General features: G+C 29.9%; 1 protein-coding gene across 1 annotated transcript; it reads left to right on the top strand.

Annotated features, from left to right (window-relative positions):
- Positions 1-3,204: 3,204 nt before the first annotated feature.
- Positions 3,205-4,042, top strand: Phum_PHUM598420 (uncharacterized protein; the record flags this gene model as incomplete). The annotated part of the gene is made up of 3 exons (XM_002432667.1): positions 3,205-3,243; positions 3,630-3,780; positions 4,014-4,042. The coding sequence occupies 3 exons, from the start codon at positions 3,205-3,207 to the stop codon at positions 4,040-4,042; spliced, it is 219 nt and encodes a 72-aa protein (XP_002432712.1).
- Positions 4,043-15,147: the final 11,105 nt, after the last annotated feature.

Below are 15,147 nucleotides of genomic sequence, written 5' to 3'. Positions count from 1 at the left end.
TTGAATAATTTTTTTTTTTTTTTTATGGATTTCCCACTTCCGCTTCCGCTCTTCCTTTCCCGCCTTTTTTTTAAAAAAAAATGATGGATGATAACCCATTTAAAAAATTATAAAACAACGAGTCACACTCTCACATTCCTAGTCAATCACATTATTATAATTATTATTTTTTACGTTTTTTTAAAAGATTGATTGATTGATTGATTGAATGAACGAACGGAAGAATGATTGATATACATGTTTCGATTAAAAATATCTTCCCTTAAATAATCATTATTATTTATTTATCGATTTTCGTATAATAAATTAAAAAAAAAAAATCGGACTAATATATACGAAAACGCGCGTGTGAATAAAAAAAAAACGTGGAATTAGAAAGAAAGAAAATTATTATTATTATTTTTTGCTGTTTTTTTAAATTTCCAATCTAATTTCCTTTTTCGGACAAAAAAAAAAAAGATTTTTGCATATCGGAAAAAAAAATCCGACGTTCGAACATGACGTTTGAAAAAAAAAAAAAAGTTAAACTCGTTCACTTTATGGCTCCCCGTCATCTGTCAAACCCTAGATTATGGGATCAAATTCTTTCTTTTTTCCTCTCCCAAGGGTTGTTCATTTCATGTAATGTATGTGAGAACATGCAACAGAGAATTTTAAGATTGAAGGGTAAACTTTTTTTTTTTTTTTTAAATTGCATCAATTTAAATAAAAAGCCTTTTTCTGTATTTTTGTTTTTCTTTTTTTTTTCTCCTTTTTTTTAAACATCACCGAACCTGGAAAATCCACACAAAAAAAAGGAAATTTTTTTCTTTTTTTTAATAAGAATAATATAAACAACAGGAAAAAATTTTTCTTTTCAGTCAAACATCATTTTTCATATGGGAGATTAAAAAAAAAAATTCTTTTTTATTATTTTTTAATACCCCCCCTCCCCTTCCCCCCACCCAAAACAAAAAAAAAGAAGATTTTCCAAAAAGAAAAAAAGCCCTTCTAGATCTTTCTTTCCTTTTTTTTCCCGTTCGGTGAAAAATGATGTTTATAATAATAATAATAATAAAAAAGGTTTCTTTGTAGTTGCTGTTGTTACTGGATTTTATTTTTTTCCATATGATGAAAATTCCAACAATTTTGTTCACGTATATTATTATTATTATTATTTTCTTCTTCTTCTATTTCCGATTAAACATGAAACATTTTAAATTACTCGAAACGAACGAAACAGATTTAAAGAGAATGAAAGGAAGAAGAAAAAAAAGGAAAAAAAGGAAACGCTCTTAGGGAAAGAAAGGGAAAAAAAATGAAAAAAAACTCTTCATCCCTTCATTTATTTGTATTCGAATTTAAAAAAAAAAAAAAGGAAATCACAAAGGAAAAAATAACCGCAGATATTACAAAAGAAATATATATATATAAAGCGTAGAGAGAGAGAGAAAGAGAGAGAGAGGAAAACCTTCTTTATAATAAAAAAAAAAAAAGAAAGAAAAAAAGTAAAGTAAATAAAAGTCCAATCAAAACGAAATTGGAAACGTCTTGTTAAAGATGACGAAAGAGAGAGAGAGAGAGAGAGAGAGAGAAAGGTGGTGCGGTGGAAGTAAGATATCACATTTCAAACGTGTATCATTATTATTATTATTATTTGTAACGGAAAACGTGGATATATAAAAATTTTTTGGAAAGGATGTTACGCCGCCGCAGTAATAATAATAACTCCTCCCAAACGATCAGGATCCTATAAGTAATAATAATAATAATAATAGTAGGAAAAAGAAGGAGGAAAAGGAGGAGGGTGAGGAGGAGAAAATAGGAAAAATAGAAAAAATAAAATTAGCGGATTTTATCGGTGCGTAATGTTGGCAATATTGTAAAAATATATAAAAATTTATTTTTCATATGAACGATTCCATTGTTAAAAATAATGACGTATTATTTCCATGGATATAGAAAAAAAACCTTTTTTAAACTGTCAAAAGGTTTCGTCCCTTAAGGATCAAATCACACAATGTAACCAATATTATTATTATTATTATTATTATTTTCTTCCTTTTATTATTTGTTGTTGACGATAAAGTAAAATCCAAAATGGAAAAAAAAAATTATAACTGACAAGGAAAAGAAGGAAAATTTTTTTTAAATATAAATCCAATTGAATAAATAAATAAATAAATGAGATAATGATAATAATAATAATAGTAGTAGTAGTGATAGTATATCGATTATTGATTAGTTAACGGATCAAAGGAATGAAAAAAAAGGAAAATTTTAAAAGGGTCAATTTTGATAAGGATCAAATGTGGGGTTCGTTGGTCGGTCGGTTGATTGTTTGGTTTAATTTAGGAAAATTTAATACGTAATAAAGTTGACGACCTTTTTTAAGGGTCACGTGAGAAATTTTTCTTTTTTTTTTGTCGTAATTTAATAAAAAAAAATTTTTTGGCGGGAAAATTTAAATAATTTTATTAGAAAACGTCGTCGATTCACTCTACGAAGAGAGGGAAATTTTTTTGTTGTCGTCGCAATTTTAAAAAACTTTTTGGCGGGACAATTTAAATGATTAAAAAAAAAAAACGGCGACCTTCACGATTTTACGTTTTCTTTGATGCAGAAAATTTTTCGAATTTTATTTCCCCCCTCCCCTTCACCTCTTCCACCTCCCCCGGAACCTTTGATACGTTTCCTTTTTCCAATCGTAAATTTCGCGTCATTCCCTCTTGTTTTTTTTTTTATTTATTGCGTTAAGTTTATTGACCTTTTTAAAAAGGATTTAATTAATAATTTTTGTCGATGAAATTATTTAATTTTCAATCAATTTTTTTTTTTAAACGTGGAGGAAAATGAAAAAATGGTTTCGTTAATTGCACAAAAAACATAAAAAAAAATTTAATAAAACATGGAAAAGTAAATAACAAAAAAAAAAAAAAAGGAAATGATAGAAATTATTGACAGGTGCGTTAGATATACTCCAACAGCATAAAGAAGGGTGGTAGAACGACACAAGGGGAAGGGGAAAAAAAATGGCTGGAGAAAAAATAAAAAAAGGTCGAATGGTGTTTTCCATGAATTTCTTCCAATTAGAAAAGGCAAAAAAAAAAAAGTAACAAAAGCAGAATATTCCAATCGAGTGGTCATCACCCAGATATGTTTTAGAGAACGATAACAGCTGACGGTCATATTAAAAAAAATTTTTTTTATTCGGGATTTGAATTGATGGATCCCGACGACCTGAACACGCAGCGTTTATGCTATGTGGGATTCCCCTTCTACGCCATCTGCACCGCCACCACCACCACCACCAACGCCACCGCCGACGCCGCCACCGCACAAAACACAAAAGGCCGCACCTGTTACTTCAATTTTTTATTATTTACCTTATTTTCATCGTATTATTGAAAAATTACCCCCCACCCTCTCTCTCTTTCGTTTATCCTTTTTTCGACTAAACTTTTTCATCCTTTCTCTCTCTCTCTCTTTCTCTTTTTGTTTTCTAATTTCAAACAATCTCCCTTTTCCTCTCTCTTTCTCTCTCTCATTTTTTCTTTTATGCTTAACTTTTTTTTTATTTTATTTTTTTTCCGCGAAACATTTTGAAAAATTCATTTATGTTTTTTACGCTGATAATAATCCTCTACGAGGATATTAAATCTTTTTTAATCACATCTGCTCTTTCTCCACCATTTTATTCTTTTTTTTTTTTTTTTTACTCGGGTCGGACGAGGGGGAAGAAGGGAGAGGTAGAGAGAAAAAGGAGAAGAGATGAGGGCTTTGGAAAATTTGCACGGAAAGGTTTTTTTTTTTCCTTTTTAAAAATTTTCTCCTTTTTTTTTTTTCTTCGTTAATCGTTTATGAATAATCCTTTACGAATTAACCATCACGGTGAAGGTTATTATTATCATTATTATTATCATTATCATTATTATTTTTCCTGTTGTTGTTGTTGCTTTTGATAACGAAATTAAAAAAAATTTTTTTTCCTTACACGCATGACGAATCCTTTTGTTCCATTTTTTTTCTCACAGAATTAAATAGTAAATTGATACGGTACTGATTAAAATAATCGTGATAAAAAATTCTTTATTACGGTCCTGTTTAAAATAATATTTAATAAATCAGATTACAAACAACCGCAGACACCGACCGACCGATCGGTCAAGGTTTGTTATCATAAAAAAAAAGCGGCGTAATTACCTTAAAAATAAATAAAAGTTTTTAATGTATGTTATTAAGTAAATAAATTTTTTTATTGTTGGGGAGCGGGGGGGGGGTTCTCACGACTCCACATTTAAATGAAAATTTTATTGGGGTAACACACACACAAAAAAAATTTTTTTAATATGAATTTTACCACAATTAGGAGGTAAAAGAAAAAGTAAATTTACAAAACCGCAAAATATTAAAAATTTATCGTCTGATGGAGAAAAATTATTTATTTAAAATAATGATTTCGTTCTCCAGTAAGAGAGATTTTCCCCCCTCCCCTCGATGTAAGTTTTCCGTTGACAAAAATAAAGAATTGTTACGTCACTGGAGAATTTCGTAATGATAACACTTATGTGTGATTAAAAAAAAAAAGGTAAATAAAAAAAATTCTTTAGGCTCTGGACAATGGAAAAAAACACGAAAAATAAATTTTTAAGATTTATATAATAAATCATTTTGAGTTTTTATATTCTCCCCAATAAAATACAGATAAATTTTTTCTTTTTCTTCTTCTTGCATTCCAGTCGTGCCCTTCTCTCTCTCTCTCTCTTTCTCTCTCACTCTCTTAAGAGGTCTTATTGTCTTAGAAAACAACAGCGAGTTAAGTGAAAGAAGGTTTTTTTTTCTTTTTTTTATTGTTTCTTTCTTTTTCTCTCTCCCTCTCTCTCTCTCTCTCTTTTTCTCCGTCTAACATTTCGTCGTCGCCTGACTTATTTTAAGCCTCTTTACGGAAACGGAAAGTGTCCAACTCTAAAGCATAATCCTATTGTCTTCGGATCACGCGATAATCGAATATCAAATCGAATTCTCGTTCTCCATCGTATTTCTCTCTCTCTCTCTTTCTTTCTTTTTTTTTTTATTTTTTTCACTCCCAGACTCACGGGGAAAAAAAATGAAGTTAACAAAAAAAAAAGAAATGAAGCAAACAGGAAAATGGCAGAGTAAAAAAAAAAAAGAGAAAAAAGGGCAGAAAAAAAGAAAAGCATAAGAAAAATTTTTTGGTTGAACGATTGCGACAGCGAAAAATAATCCGGGGGTGAAAATATCGGGTTGGGGTTGATAGCAAAAAAATAGAAAAATTTAATTTTAGCCTATGTGAAAATAGAAAAAAAATTTGACAAATACTGAAAATAATAATAATGATAATAATAATAATAATGGAATTGTTCATTCGTGCGAACGGACGGACATATTTGAACCGTGCGTGTGCGTGCGTGTGTGTGTAAATTTTATTATTATTATTTTAAGTTTCGTGAAGGCTTTCCTCTCTTTCCCTCCACTCATCCCCTCTCCCACTCTCACATTCCATGGAAAAGATAAAAGAAAATTTGCAATAAATATTTATTATTTACCTCATTCCCCCTCCCCCCATTTCGTCGTCGTCAACCCTTTGACAACTTATTTCAAGTGTCGACAAATTTTGTGACCGTGAATTTGATAAAGTTGTCGCCTCAAGGTCATAAAAATAAATTTTCCAGTGGCAAAAAAATAGCAAACAACAAATCAAACAAACAAACAAACAAGGACAAATCCAACAAACGAATGATTTTTCCCTTATTTTCAAACAAAACTTTTTTTTTTCATTCATCAATTATTTGTTGAAAATATTTTCGTGTTAACTTAGGGTTGTTTTTATATCAATCAATCTCCCGGAGAAAATATAATCGATGAATAAAACAACCGTGTGACTCTCGACCAAAGAGAGAGAAAGAAAGAGAAAACGTTTCCAACCGGAAATGAATTTTTCTAAATGAAAGAAAGGAAAAAGGAAAAAAAGAACTTTGAAATATTGACATATATTCGTATTGGTCATCATCGTTTGTCCAGTTTCGTTACACGCGACGGTTAGTTTGTTGTACTAACAACCCGACTAAATCAACGTTTGTATTATTATCATTATTATCATGACTCTATTGACCGATGATGTTAATTAAAATTTTAGAAAAGATCCTGGAAAAATAAAAATTTTTTTTTCGATCCCTCTTTTTATAGGCGTGTCAGGTAAAGGGTTGTTGGTTGGTCACGTTGCGTGACACGTGTTTTTACTATTCTTAGGTTCCGAAATCCTGTCACTGTCAACTCCATCAATTATTGTTTCTGATGACAACAATGCGGCGATCCGTTCATGAATCAAAATCCGTTCTTAACTGTATAATTTTTATATAGTGACACGCGTTCGTTATGACGTTCAACTCGTTCGTTTAATGACGTGCAGTTTTTCTAAAAAATAACCCAAAGGAAAAAAAAAAAACCTAAAATCTATAATCAAAGGATAATGATGATAATAATGATAATCACGGAAAGGATTTTTCGTTCGAATTTTTTCTTAATTTCCCGTACATTTATCAGTGTTGCCAACTTAACGTGTCCGAGATGAGTGAGCATCAAACGCGAACGTCAAAATTAAAATTTTTTTACCAACACGAACGTTACGAATTTGTGCGTGTGAAAAAGGATCTCACGGCGAAGAAGGAGGAGTAGGAGGGGGGAGAAGATGAGAGGAGAAAGATCACTTCCGGTTGAATTATTTTTTAAAAAAAGTGAAATAAATAAAAAATTTTCTTTTTATCATAAGATAATCATTTCGTTTACATATTATCAAAGCTTTTAAAAACTTTTAACAGGATTTTTTTTTTCGTTAAAATTCATCGAATGATTTTCTAATTACACTTTTAAAATTTCACATTCCCTAATGGTTAAATTCTTTTTTTTTTTTTTTAAGATAAAACAACTTTTTTTTAAAAATAAATCGTTTTGCCAACACCTGATGTGATGTTAAAAACCATCATCGACGGACGCCATATTGAATTTTTTTTTTTTTTAGATAAAATGAATTTGAATTCACTCGCTGATCCTCGTATGAAATAAAAAGAGTGAGAGAGAGAGAGAAAGAGAGAGAAAGTACAGGAACGAAAATATAGATGACGATGATGATGATGATGATCTCCGTTTTTTTTTTTTAAATGGCGCGTTATTATTGTTTTAAAAAGTTAAATATTGAAATGACTCGTTAATTTTTTTTTTTTTATTCTTTTGTATTTACATGACGCTAATTGACAAGTAAACTGACAGATGAACAACAGGAAAAAATAAAAAATTAAGAACAAAAAATTAACTGGATAAACCCTCCTCCTCCCCTCCCCTCCTCCCACACACTCTTTCTCTCTCTTTGGTAAAAGAACAGCAGCAGAAAACGAACAACTGGACTTTGGATAATGAGTTAAAGACTAAAAAAAAAAAAAAAGGCGGAAGTTCTAATTATGATGAGGGTCGTTTGTTCGGTCGGTCGGTTGTTCGGTTGTTCAGGTCGCTGCTAAAAATAATTTGATTTTTTTTTTTTTTATTTACTGTCGCTCGTTTGACGAGAAGAAGAAAATACAACAGGACGAAAAATACTTACGGGGTGGAAAAAGAAGGGGGTGGGAAGAGAGAAAGAGAGAGAGAAAGAGAGGAGGTAAAAAGGGTGGTAAAGTTCATATTTGGTTTTTTTTTTTTTTACCCCCTCTTCCGGTACGAGTTCCGGAGTTTTTCATAAGGATAAAAATCCGTTTCCGTTTCCGTTATAAAAATCAAATCTTTTCTCATCATCAAAGAAAACAATTCTATGAAAATTTTTTGAATTTTTTATGATTTTAAAAAAACAAATTTTTTTACCCGCAAAAAAAAAAAAAAATTTCTACTTTTCCTCGAGCCCCCCGCCCCCCTCTCCCCTTCCCTCCATCCTCTTCTTCCTCTTTATTGATTCGATCGATCCGAGTTTTCTATTCTTTTTAAAGTGCCCATTAGAGACCATTTTCTTTTGGAATATATATCCTTCTTAGTTTTTTTTCTTTTTCTTTTTATAATATAATAATATGGTTGATTCGTTTTTTGTATTTTTTTTTTCTTTCTATATCTCATGAGAAAAATAGAAAGAAGAAGAAAATATGATTTTGGTGAACCGATGAATTCTCAATGGAATTTACTGGAGAAAAAAGCCACTTGCTGGAAGATTTTATTAAAATGTAAAATTGGTAAATCTTTATCATATTCTCAGGTATATGATACCGAAGAATAAGAAAAAACAAAAAAAAAATTTTTTTTTTACCCCCCCGTTTGTTGTTTGTTGACATTTGAAAATATATAAAAAAGAGAGTTTTTTTCTTCTCATTCGACAAACGAGAATGAATTGCGGCGGAAGCGGAAACGAATATAAAAGGTCAAAAGGTTTACAGTAGTAATCAAGAAAAAAATTTTTAATCAAAAGGTTATTTTTTTTTTTTTTCATTCATTCATTATATGAGACTAAATATTGTTGTTGTTGTTGTTGTTGTGTCCTTTTGTTGTTTGTTGTATTAATTTGTAAAATTGTACACACACAGACACACACAACATCAAAAGAAAATCAAAACATCAAAAAAAAAAAAAAAATTCGTTTTATTTTGAATAGAAAAAAAAAAAAGGAAAAATTTCCCGACAGGATATGATCAAAAAATGATATCAAGTGAACTCATGTAAATAACTTCCGGTTCTTTTTTTTTCATATCAAAAAAAAAATTATAAAATTTATATTTTTTTTATATATAAAGAAAAAAAAAACACAACAACATGGAATTCAAATATATAAATCCGTTTAAATAAAAAATCTAATTTTTTTTTTTTTTACCGGACAATCTCAGCTCTACCCCGTATCCCCTTTTTTCCCCCCCCGTGACATCCCTCAAAAGGTTTATCAACCTCAGGAAAAGGGATTTGCCTACTTTCTATCAAAAAAAAGTTATTTATTCCAATATCGTAATTCATTTCATGATGGATGTCGGATTGGTAAACAAAAAAAAAAAAAAACCTCCACTTTTTCCACTAAATTATTATTTAAATTTAAAAAAAAAAGACCTAAAAAGGGTGGCAAAAAAAACCGCCGAGATTCAAAGATTATAGAGAGGATGCTGCTGTAAACGGATGACGCAGAAAATTGAGATATTGAGGATTATTGGTGATCAATTTCCGGCGAACGACGTTCGGGAGGTTGAAATTTAAAAAAAAAAAAAAAACAAAAAAAAAAAAACTGGGTAGAAAAAAAAAGGGGCAGGAGTTAAAGGTTTTTAATTGCGACCTCAACCCGAGCCTTTCTCTCTCTCTCTTTCTCTCCCACCCCCTCCCTCTCTCTCTCCCCCCACCCTCTCTCTCTCTATTTTTATTTCTTCACTTACTATTTTTCTCCCTAAAATCTTTTTTTTTTCTCTTTTTTTATTTGTAATGTCGGTTACACGTTTTACACTTGATCGAACAGAAAATTACCATTTCGTACAAAACCAAAAAGAACTCGCGGACGTACAAACGTACGTACGCACGCAAACAAACAAACAAACAAACAAATGTTTTTTTTCCATTCTTCGGGTTAATAAACGATTCGTTTCTTAGAATTGAAAAAGAATGACGAGAGGGGAGGGGGGTCCTTCGGATGATCGGGATGGTTTTGGTTGACGTATCACAAGAACAAAAGGTTTTACGGTGAATTAAAAAGGTCGTGGGAATAACAAAATAAATAATTATTTACACGGTTCAACGGTAGTAGTTGAAATATACAAATAATAATAATAATAATAATAATCTCGTCGGAAATTATTTCAGTCAACCAAAAATAATCGTTCATTAATATCCGATAATTTAACTGCTGTCTATCTATCGGAATTGATTGATTTCTCCATTTATAATAATAATAATAATATTTACAAAAAAAAAGGTTTAAGACCCGATGATGATGATGATGATGAGGATAGTGATAAAAAAAAAGTCAATAATAAAAAAAAAAAAATGATTTGTAATGTTTTGTGGTTTATTTTGTTCAAAATGTTTTTAACCACCGCATCGAATAATAACTAAAAAAACAAAAAAAAATGTTTGTTGTTTGTTGTGTTGAACCACAAAATTTTTTTTTTACTCTCTTTGTTTTCATGAGAAATTTTTAAATAAGAAAAAAAGTAAATCAAAAGGTAAAAAATTAAAAACGACAAACCGTCAACGACAGACGAAAAGAGAGAGAGAGAGACACACACACACACGTAACAATATTTGTTGTTTGTTAAAAACAAACAAAATGATTTCGACAGATTTATATCATTCATTCTCGTTTTTTTAAAGACGTAAAACAAACAAAATCTTTAAATTAAAAAAAAAAAAGAAAAAAGGTACGAAAGGTTTTTTTTGTCAATCAAAAATTTATTTAACCTTTAACCTATTTAATAACCATCGTGACGTAAGGAATTACGTAAACGAAAGTGGCATCAGACACGATATACGCGTATTTATTTATTTATTTATTTTTAATTATTTTCAATTTTTCGTTTTTCCTCATAATCATCATCATCATCTTCCTTTTTTTTTTTTTATAGTTTTAATTATCCTTTTTTATAAACCTTCGAGAAACAAACAGAAGAAAAAAAAAATTAATTAACTGGAAAATTATACGAATAATTTTTTTTTTTTTTTTCATTAAATAAATTAAAAAAAAAGTCAAGTTTAAACCTCCCGGGGTTGTCCTAAAATTAATTTCAACAACCTTTCAAAGGAAAAAATCTTTCCTTTTCTTCCTTTTTTCCTTCCTTCCTTTCTTTTTTTTTTTTTGAAACGTCCCCCCCTTTGGGGATTCTGTGTGGACATTTTTACAAGGCAAAAGAATAAACAGTTTAAACTAAGAGTTATTTTAATTTTTAAAAGAATCGGTTTATCGATAAGAAATATATATGCGACTTAATTCTTTTTATATTATTATTTTTTCACATAACGTATTATACGTACTACCTTTAAGGTTAATTAACCGTTATTATTATCATTTTGGTTAGCATCGAGTAAAAGTTTTTTTTTTTTTGTTTTAACGTACGTTCTGGAACGTTTTTCCGTTATTTTTAAAAATTTAAAAAGTTATTATTACGCGACGGTCGTAAAAAAAAAAAAAAAATTCGCGGTTAAATCCATCAGATAGATGGATTTTAACGGATTAATAAAAGTTTTTTTTTTTTTTTTTTTATTTAAATACACGAATTCATTTTGAATGGAATCACTGCCTTCTATGAAACGAGGAGAGAAGGAGAAAGAGAAAAAAGGGCAACGGACAACAGGAGCATGAGGTAGCGCAGTTTGTAGAGCTTTTACTCCTACTACCATTAAAAAACTTTCATTGATTCCGTATGAGTTAATCCTTTAGGTGGAAAGAGAAAAGGGAAGAGAAGGGAGGATTCCCTTTAAATTACAAACGCCAACGAACTTTTTTTTTTTTTTTTAATAACAAAGCAACAATTTTTAAAAATCCTTTTTTACGCCCATCAGGTTGAATTATCCCAACCCTGTTATTTTGGGTAGTTGAACTAGTGTTGCGGAACCGACATTTAAAAAAAAAAGAAACGTAGAGGGTATCTTGGTGACAACCGTCACAAGTTCGTCACGAAACAAAGAGTTAAAGCATGCAAGACACGTGGCTCCCCCGCTCCCCCTCTAGGAAGGGATGAAGATACCACGGTGGCATCACCAACACCACAGAGATGTTACGTCATTGAGTAACGATTTTCTTTGTTTTGCAAATATTTAAAATGCAAAATGATATTTCTGTTGACATTTTTGTCATCCCGGATATGTTTAAAAAAAAAAAAATACAAGAGTGTAAATCCTTTCATGTTTTTTTTTTTAAATCTTCTTCGGCGTCGTCATCGTCGTCGTCGTCGACTGTGACGGATTGAAAGATTTTTTTCCGTTTTTTATCCGCCCACCTACCACCACCACCACCACCCAATGATCCATCATATTATAAACCATCAATGAACTGTCTGTAAACTACAATTTAATTTTGTATTTTTTCATGCGTGCGCGTCTGCATGCGTGCGTGCGTGCGTGCGCGAACGTGTCGACAATACGCATATCTACTAAGTCTGTAATATATATATATATTCATCGGGGTATTATTTTGTTAAGATTGTTACAAATCCTTATTTTTTTTTTTTTTTCAATTCAACGCGGGATGATCAATGTGGAATTAAAAAAGGGAGTAACTTATACTATCATCCCTTAGGTACATAAATTGAAAAATTTTAAAAAAAAAAAAAAAATGTTTTTTATTAATCGACCGCCATTAAACATTTTTTTTTTTTAATCATTAAAAACTCACGATCGTTTATAAAAAAAATTGTAAATGATTTGATTTTGACGTGTTTTTATTCATTTGCAAATGAATTTTTTTTTCCTTTTTTTCCATTTGTTTCTCTTCTCTTCTCTTAACATTAACTAACGAGTTTTTTATTCAAAAAAAAAAAAAAAAATGATTTCGTTATTTCGTATTGAATTTTATTAAATTACATCGATGGAAACTTCTTATTTTCTAATGACACGATATAATTTTTTTCTTTCTCCCCCCTTCCCCCAACCCCAAAGAATCGTAATCAACTTAAAAGTTATGAAGAATAAATTTTATAAGATAAGGCGATTGATAAAAAATTCAGGTACGTCATGAAAATATTAATAAAATCGTTACGTCACATCTCCCGTCACTCTTTTATTATTATCATTATTATTTCACCTGTGTGTGCGTTCATAAATATGTTCTTCGTTACGTCGTAATATTTGAATTATACAAAAATTCGAGGAAAAAGGAATAAATAAAAAAAAAGAGAACAATTTACATAAAATTTCATCGGAGGGGAAGAAGGAGGGAGGAGGAGGAGGAGAAGGAGGGAAGAAAAGAAAAAATAAAGAAAATGCTTTTACTCATTTTAAAATTTCTTATAAAAAAAAAAAAAAAGTCAGGAAGAAAATTATTTGCCATAAAAGAAAAGTTAATAGGAAGAATTTTCTCAAAATCCGGGAGAAGATAACACGTCAAAATTTTCCTTAAATTAGAACGCGCGTCAGTACGTCAACATCTGTAAAAAAAAAATAAAGTTATGAGTAAGGGGATGATGATGTTGCGGGGGTTGAAAAGATAAAAACGAAAGGAAATGAATATATGAATAAAATGGGAAAAGGAAAAAAAACGAAATTTAAGAAAATCGTTTTGCCCGTGCATAAGGTACGAGTAAGGGTGGTCTTTTTAAAATGTAAATTTCGTAAAAAGAAATTCGGGTAACGCGGGAATGACGAAAATAAAAAGACGTAGACTGAACGATCGAGTGAGTGAGAGAGAGAGAGAGAAAGGGCGTTAAGGGTTAGCGGAAAGGGTGAAAGAGTGAGAGAGATAGAGAGATAGAAAATGAAATGAATGCGTATGTAAGTCATTCACTTTCTCCGGCGAAAGTTGTTTACGATTCTTTTCCTTGTTTAAACTCATTGATGAATAAATTTCTTCTTTGGTGAATTGCGTGGAACCATGTTAATATATCGTCCCTTTGAGAATACAAACTTGTATTAATTAAATCCTAACGGACTCGCTAAGGGAATTACCGGAAGTAGAAGAGAGACGGCGGTGGTGACGGTGGCGGTGAGGTGGCTGCGGCGGTATAAAAGGGTTTTTCCTTTTTAACAACCGTAAATTCCGACAATTTCCAGCCTGTGTCTCTTCGTGTCGTGAAACCTTAGATAAGGTAAAACGTTTATTACAATAAATAATCTCCAAACTTTAAATTACAATGTTTCTCATCATCATCATCATTATTATTATCATCATTATTATCGTTCTTCGACTTATCGATTTATTTTTTTAAACCCCTTTGAAATATTTCAAAAAGAAAAAAAAAGTAAAAAAATTTACAGAATTTAAAAGAAAAAATAAATCGCCGATAATTTTTACCCCTTTCGTCAAATCCTTAATTCGTCCCTGTCCTCATCCCCTTTCGATCATTGACAAAAAAGAATTTCCTTTTTCATTTTTCTTAATTTAATATTTAGAATTACGTGAAAGTTTAACATTTTTCTTTTTTTTTCGTGATATTATTATCATCACTTTATCATAATTTAATCATCCCCTTTTACACCCTTCGTTTAATTCTCTTATTATTTATATAAAAAGTTTTTTTTCATCCCCCTTTTTAAATAATTTTATAAAAAAAAAAAATTATTAAGATCAAATTCTTGTCTCCATTTTTTTTTCCATTCAATCACGCACAATTAAAAGAAAGAATTTTTTTTTTTTTTACACGTTTCTCAAATTTCATCATCCCTTAAAATAATAATAATAATTGATGTTCTCGCGTGTACGTTTAAATGATAAAAAAAAAAATTGGAATGAACCAAGATTATTATATATATAAGAGGGTTGGAAAAAATTTAAGGGTAAAAGTCTTCTTATAAGTCTATTGAATCTATCATTTAAGTAAACTAAAAAATAAAATTTCGAATTGTTAGATCAAAAGTTTTTTTTCCTTTTTTCCTTTTTCTTTCCTTTTTTTTTTTTATTGGATTACATACTTTTCCAGTCGGATTCTTTTTTTTTCTTTTTCTTTTTTTTTTTGTGAAACAACCGCCGTAAAACAAACAACGGATGCGTACAAACGGAAAGTAAAAAAAAAAAAATGTCAACTTTTTCTATTTTTTTTCCCGTTTCCGTTTCCGGTTTTTTTTTCGATAATTATCCACGATCAATTTTTAATGCGTAAAATTTCATTGATAAAATTATTATGAACTGATATATGATTATAAATGATATGAACTGATTATGAACTGATATAAAAAAAATTTTTCAGTGACGTATTAAGGATTAAATAAATAAAATTTTCGCGTCCGAGGTGAAAAAAGAAAAAAAAAATTTCTTTGTTTTAATTTATAATTATCAGTAGGCGAAGGCGAACTTAAGGATGGGTGAAATCAGTGGCGTAGACAGGTAGAAAGAAAAAAAGCGATAAATCATTCTCTCGCTCTCTCATTTCGGGGAAAAAGAGAGTGGGAAAAAAATAAGCGGGATTTTAATTTATTTTAAAAAATTAAATTTCTTCGATGGAGTATAATCATCATTATTATTTAATAAATAATTTATAAGGTAATAAAAAATAAAGT

This window comes from Pediculus humanus, genomic scaffold (assembly GCF_000006295.1).
Source record: "Pediculus humanus corporis 1103172108316 genomic scaffold, whole genome shotgun sequence".
NCBI classification, from domain to species: Eukaryota; Metazoa; Arthropoda; class Insecta; order Psocodea; family Pediculidae; genus Pediculus; species Pediculus humanus.
This window is presented reverse-complemented; position numbering and strand designations above follow the sequence as displayed.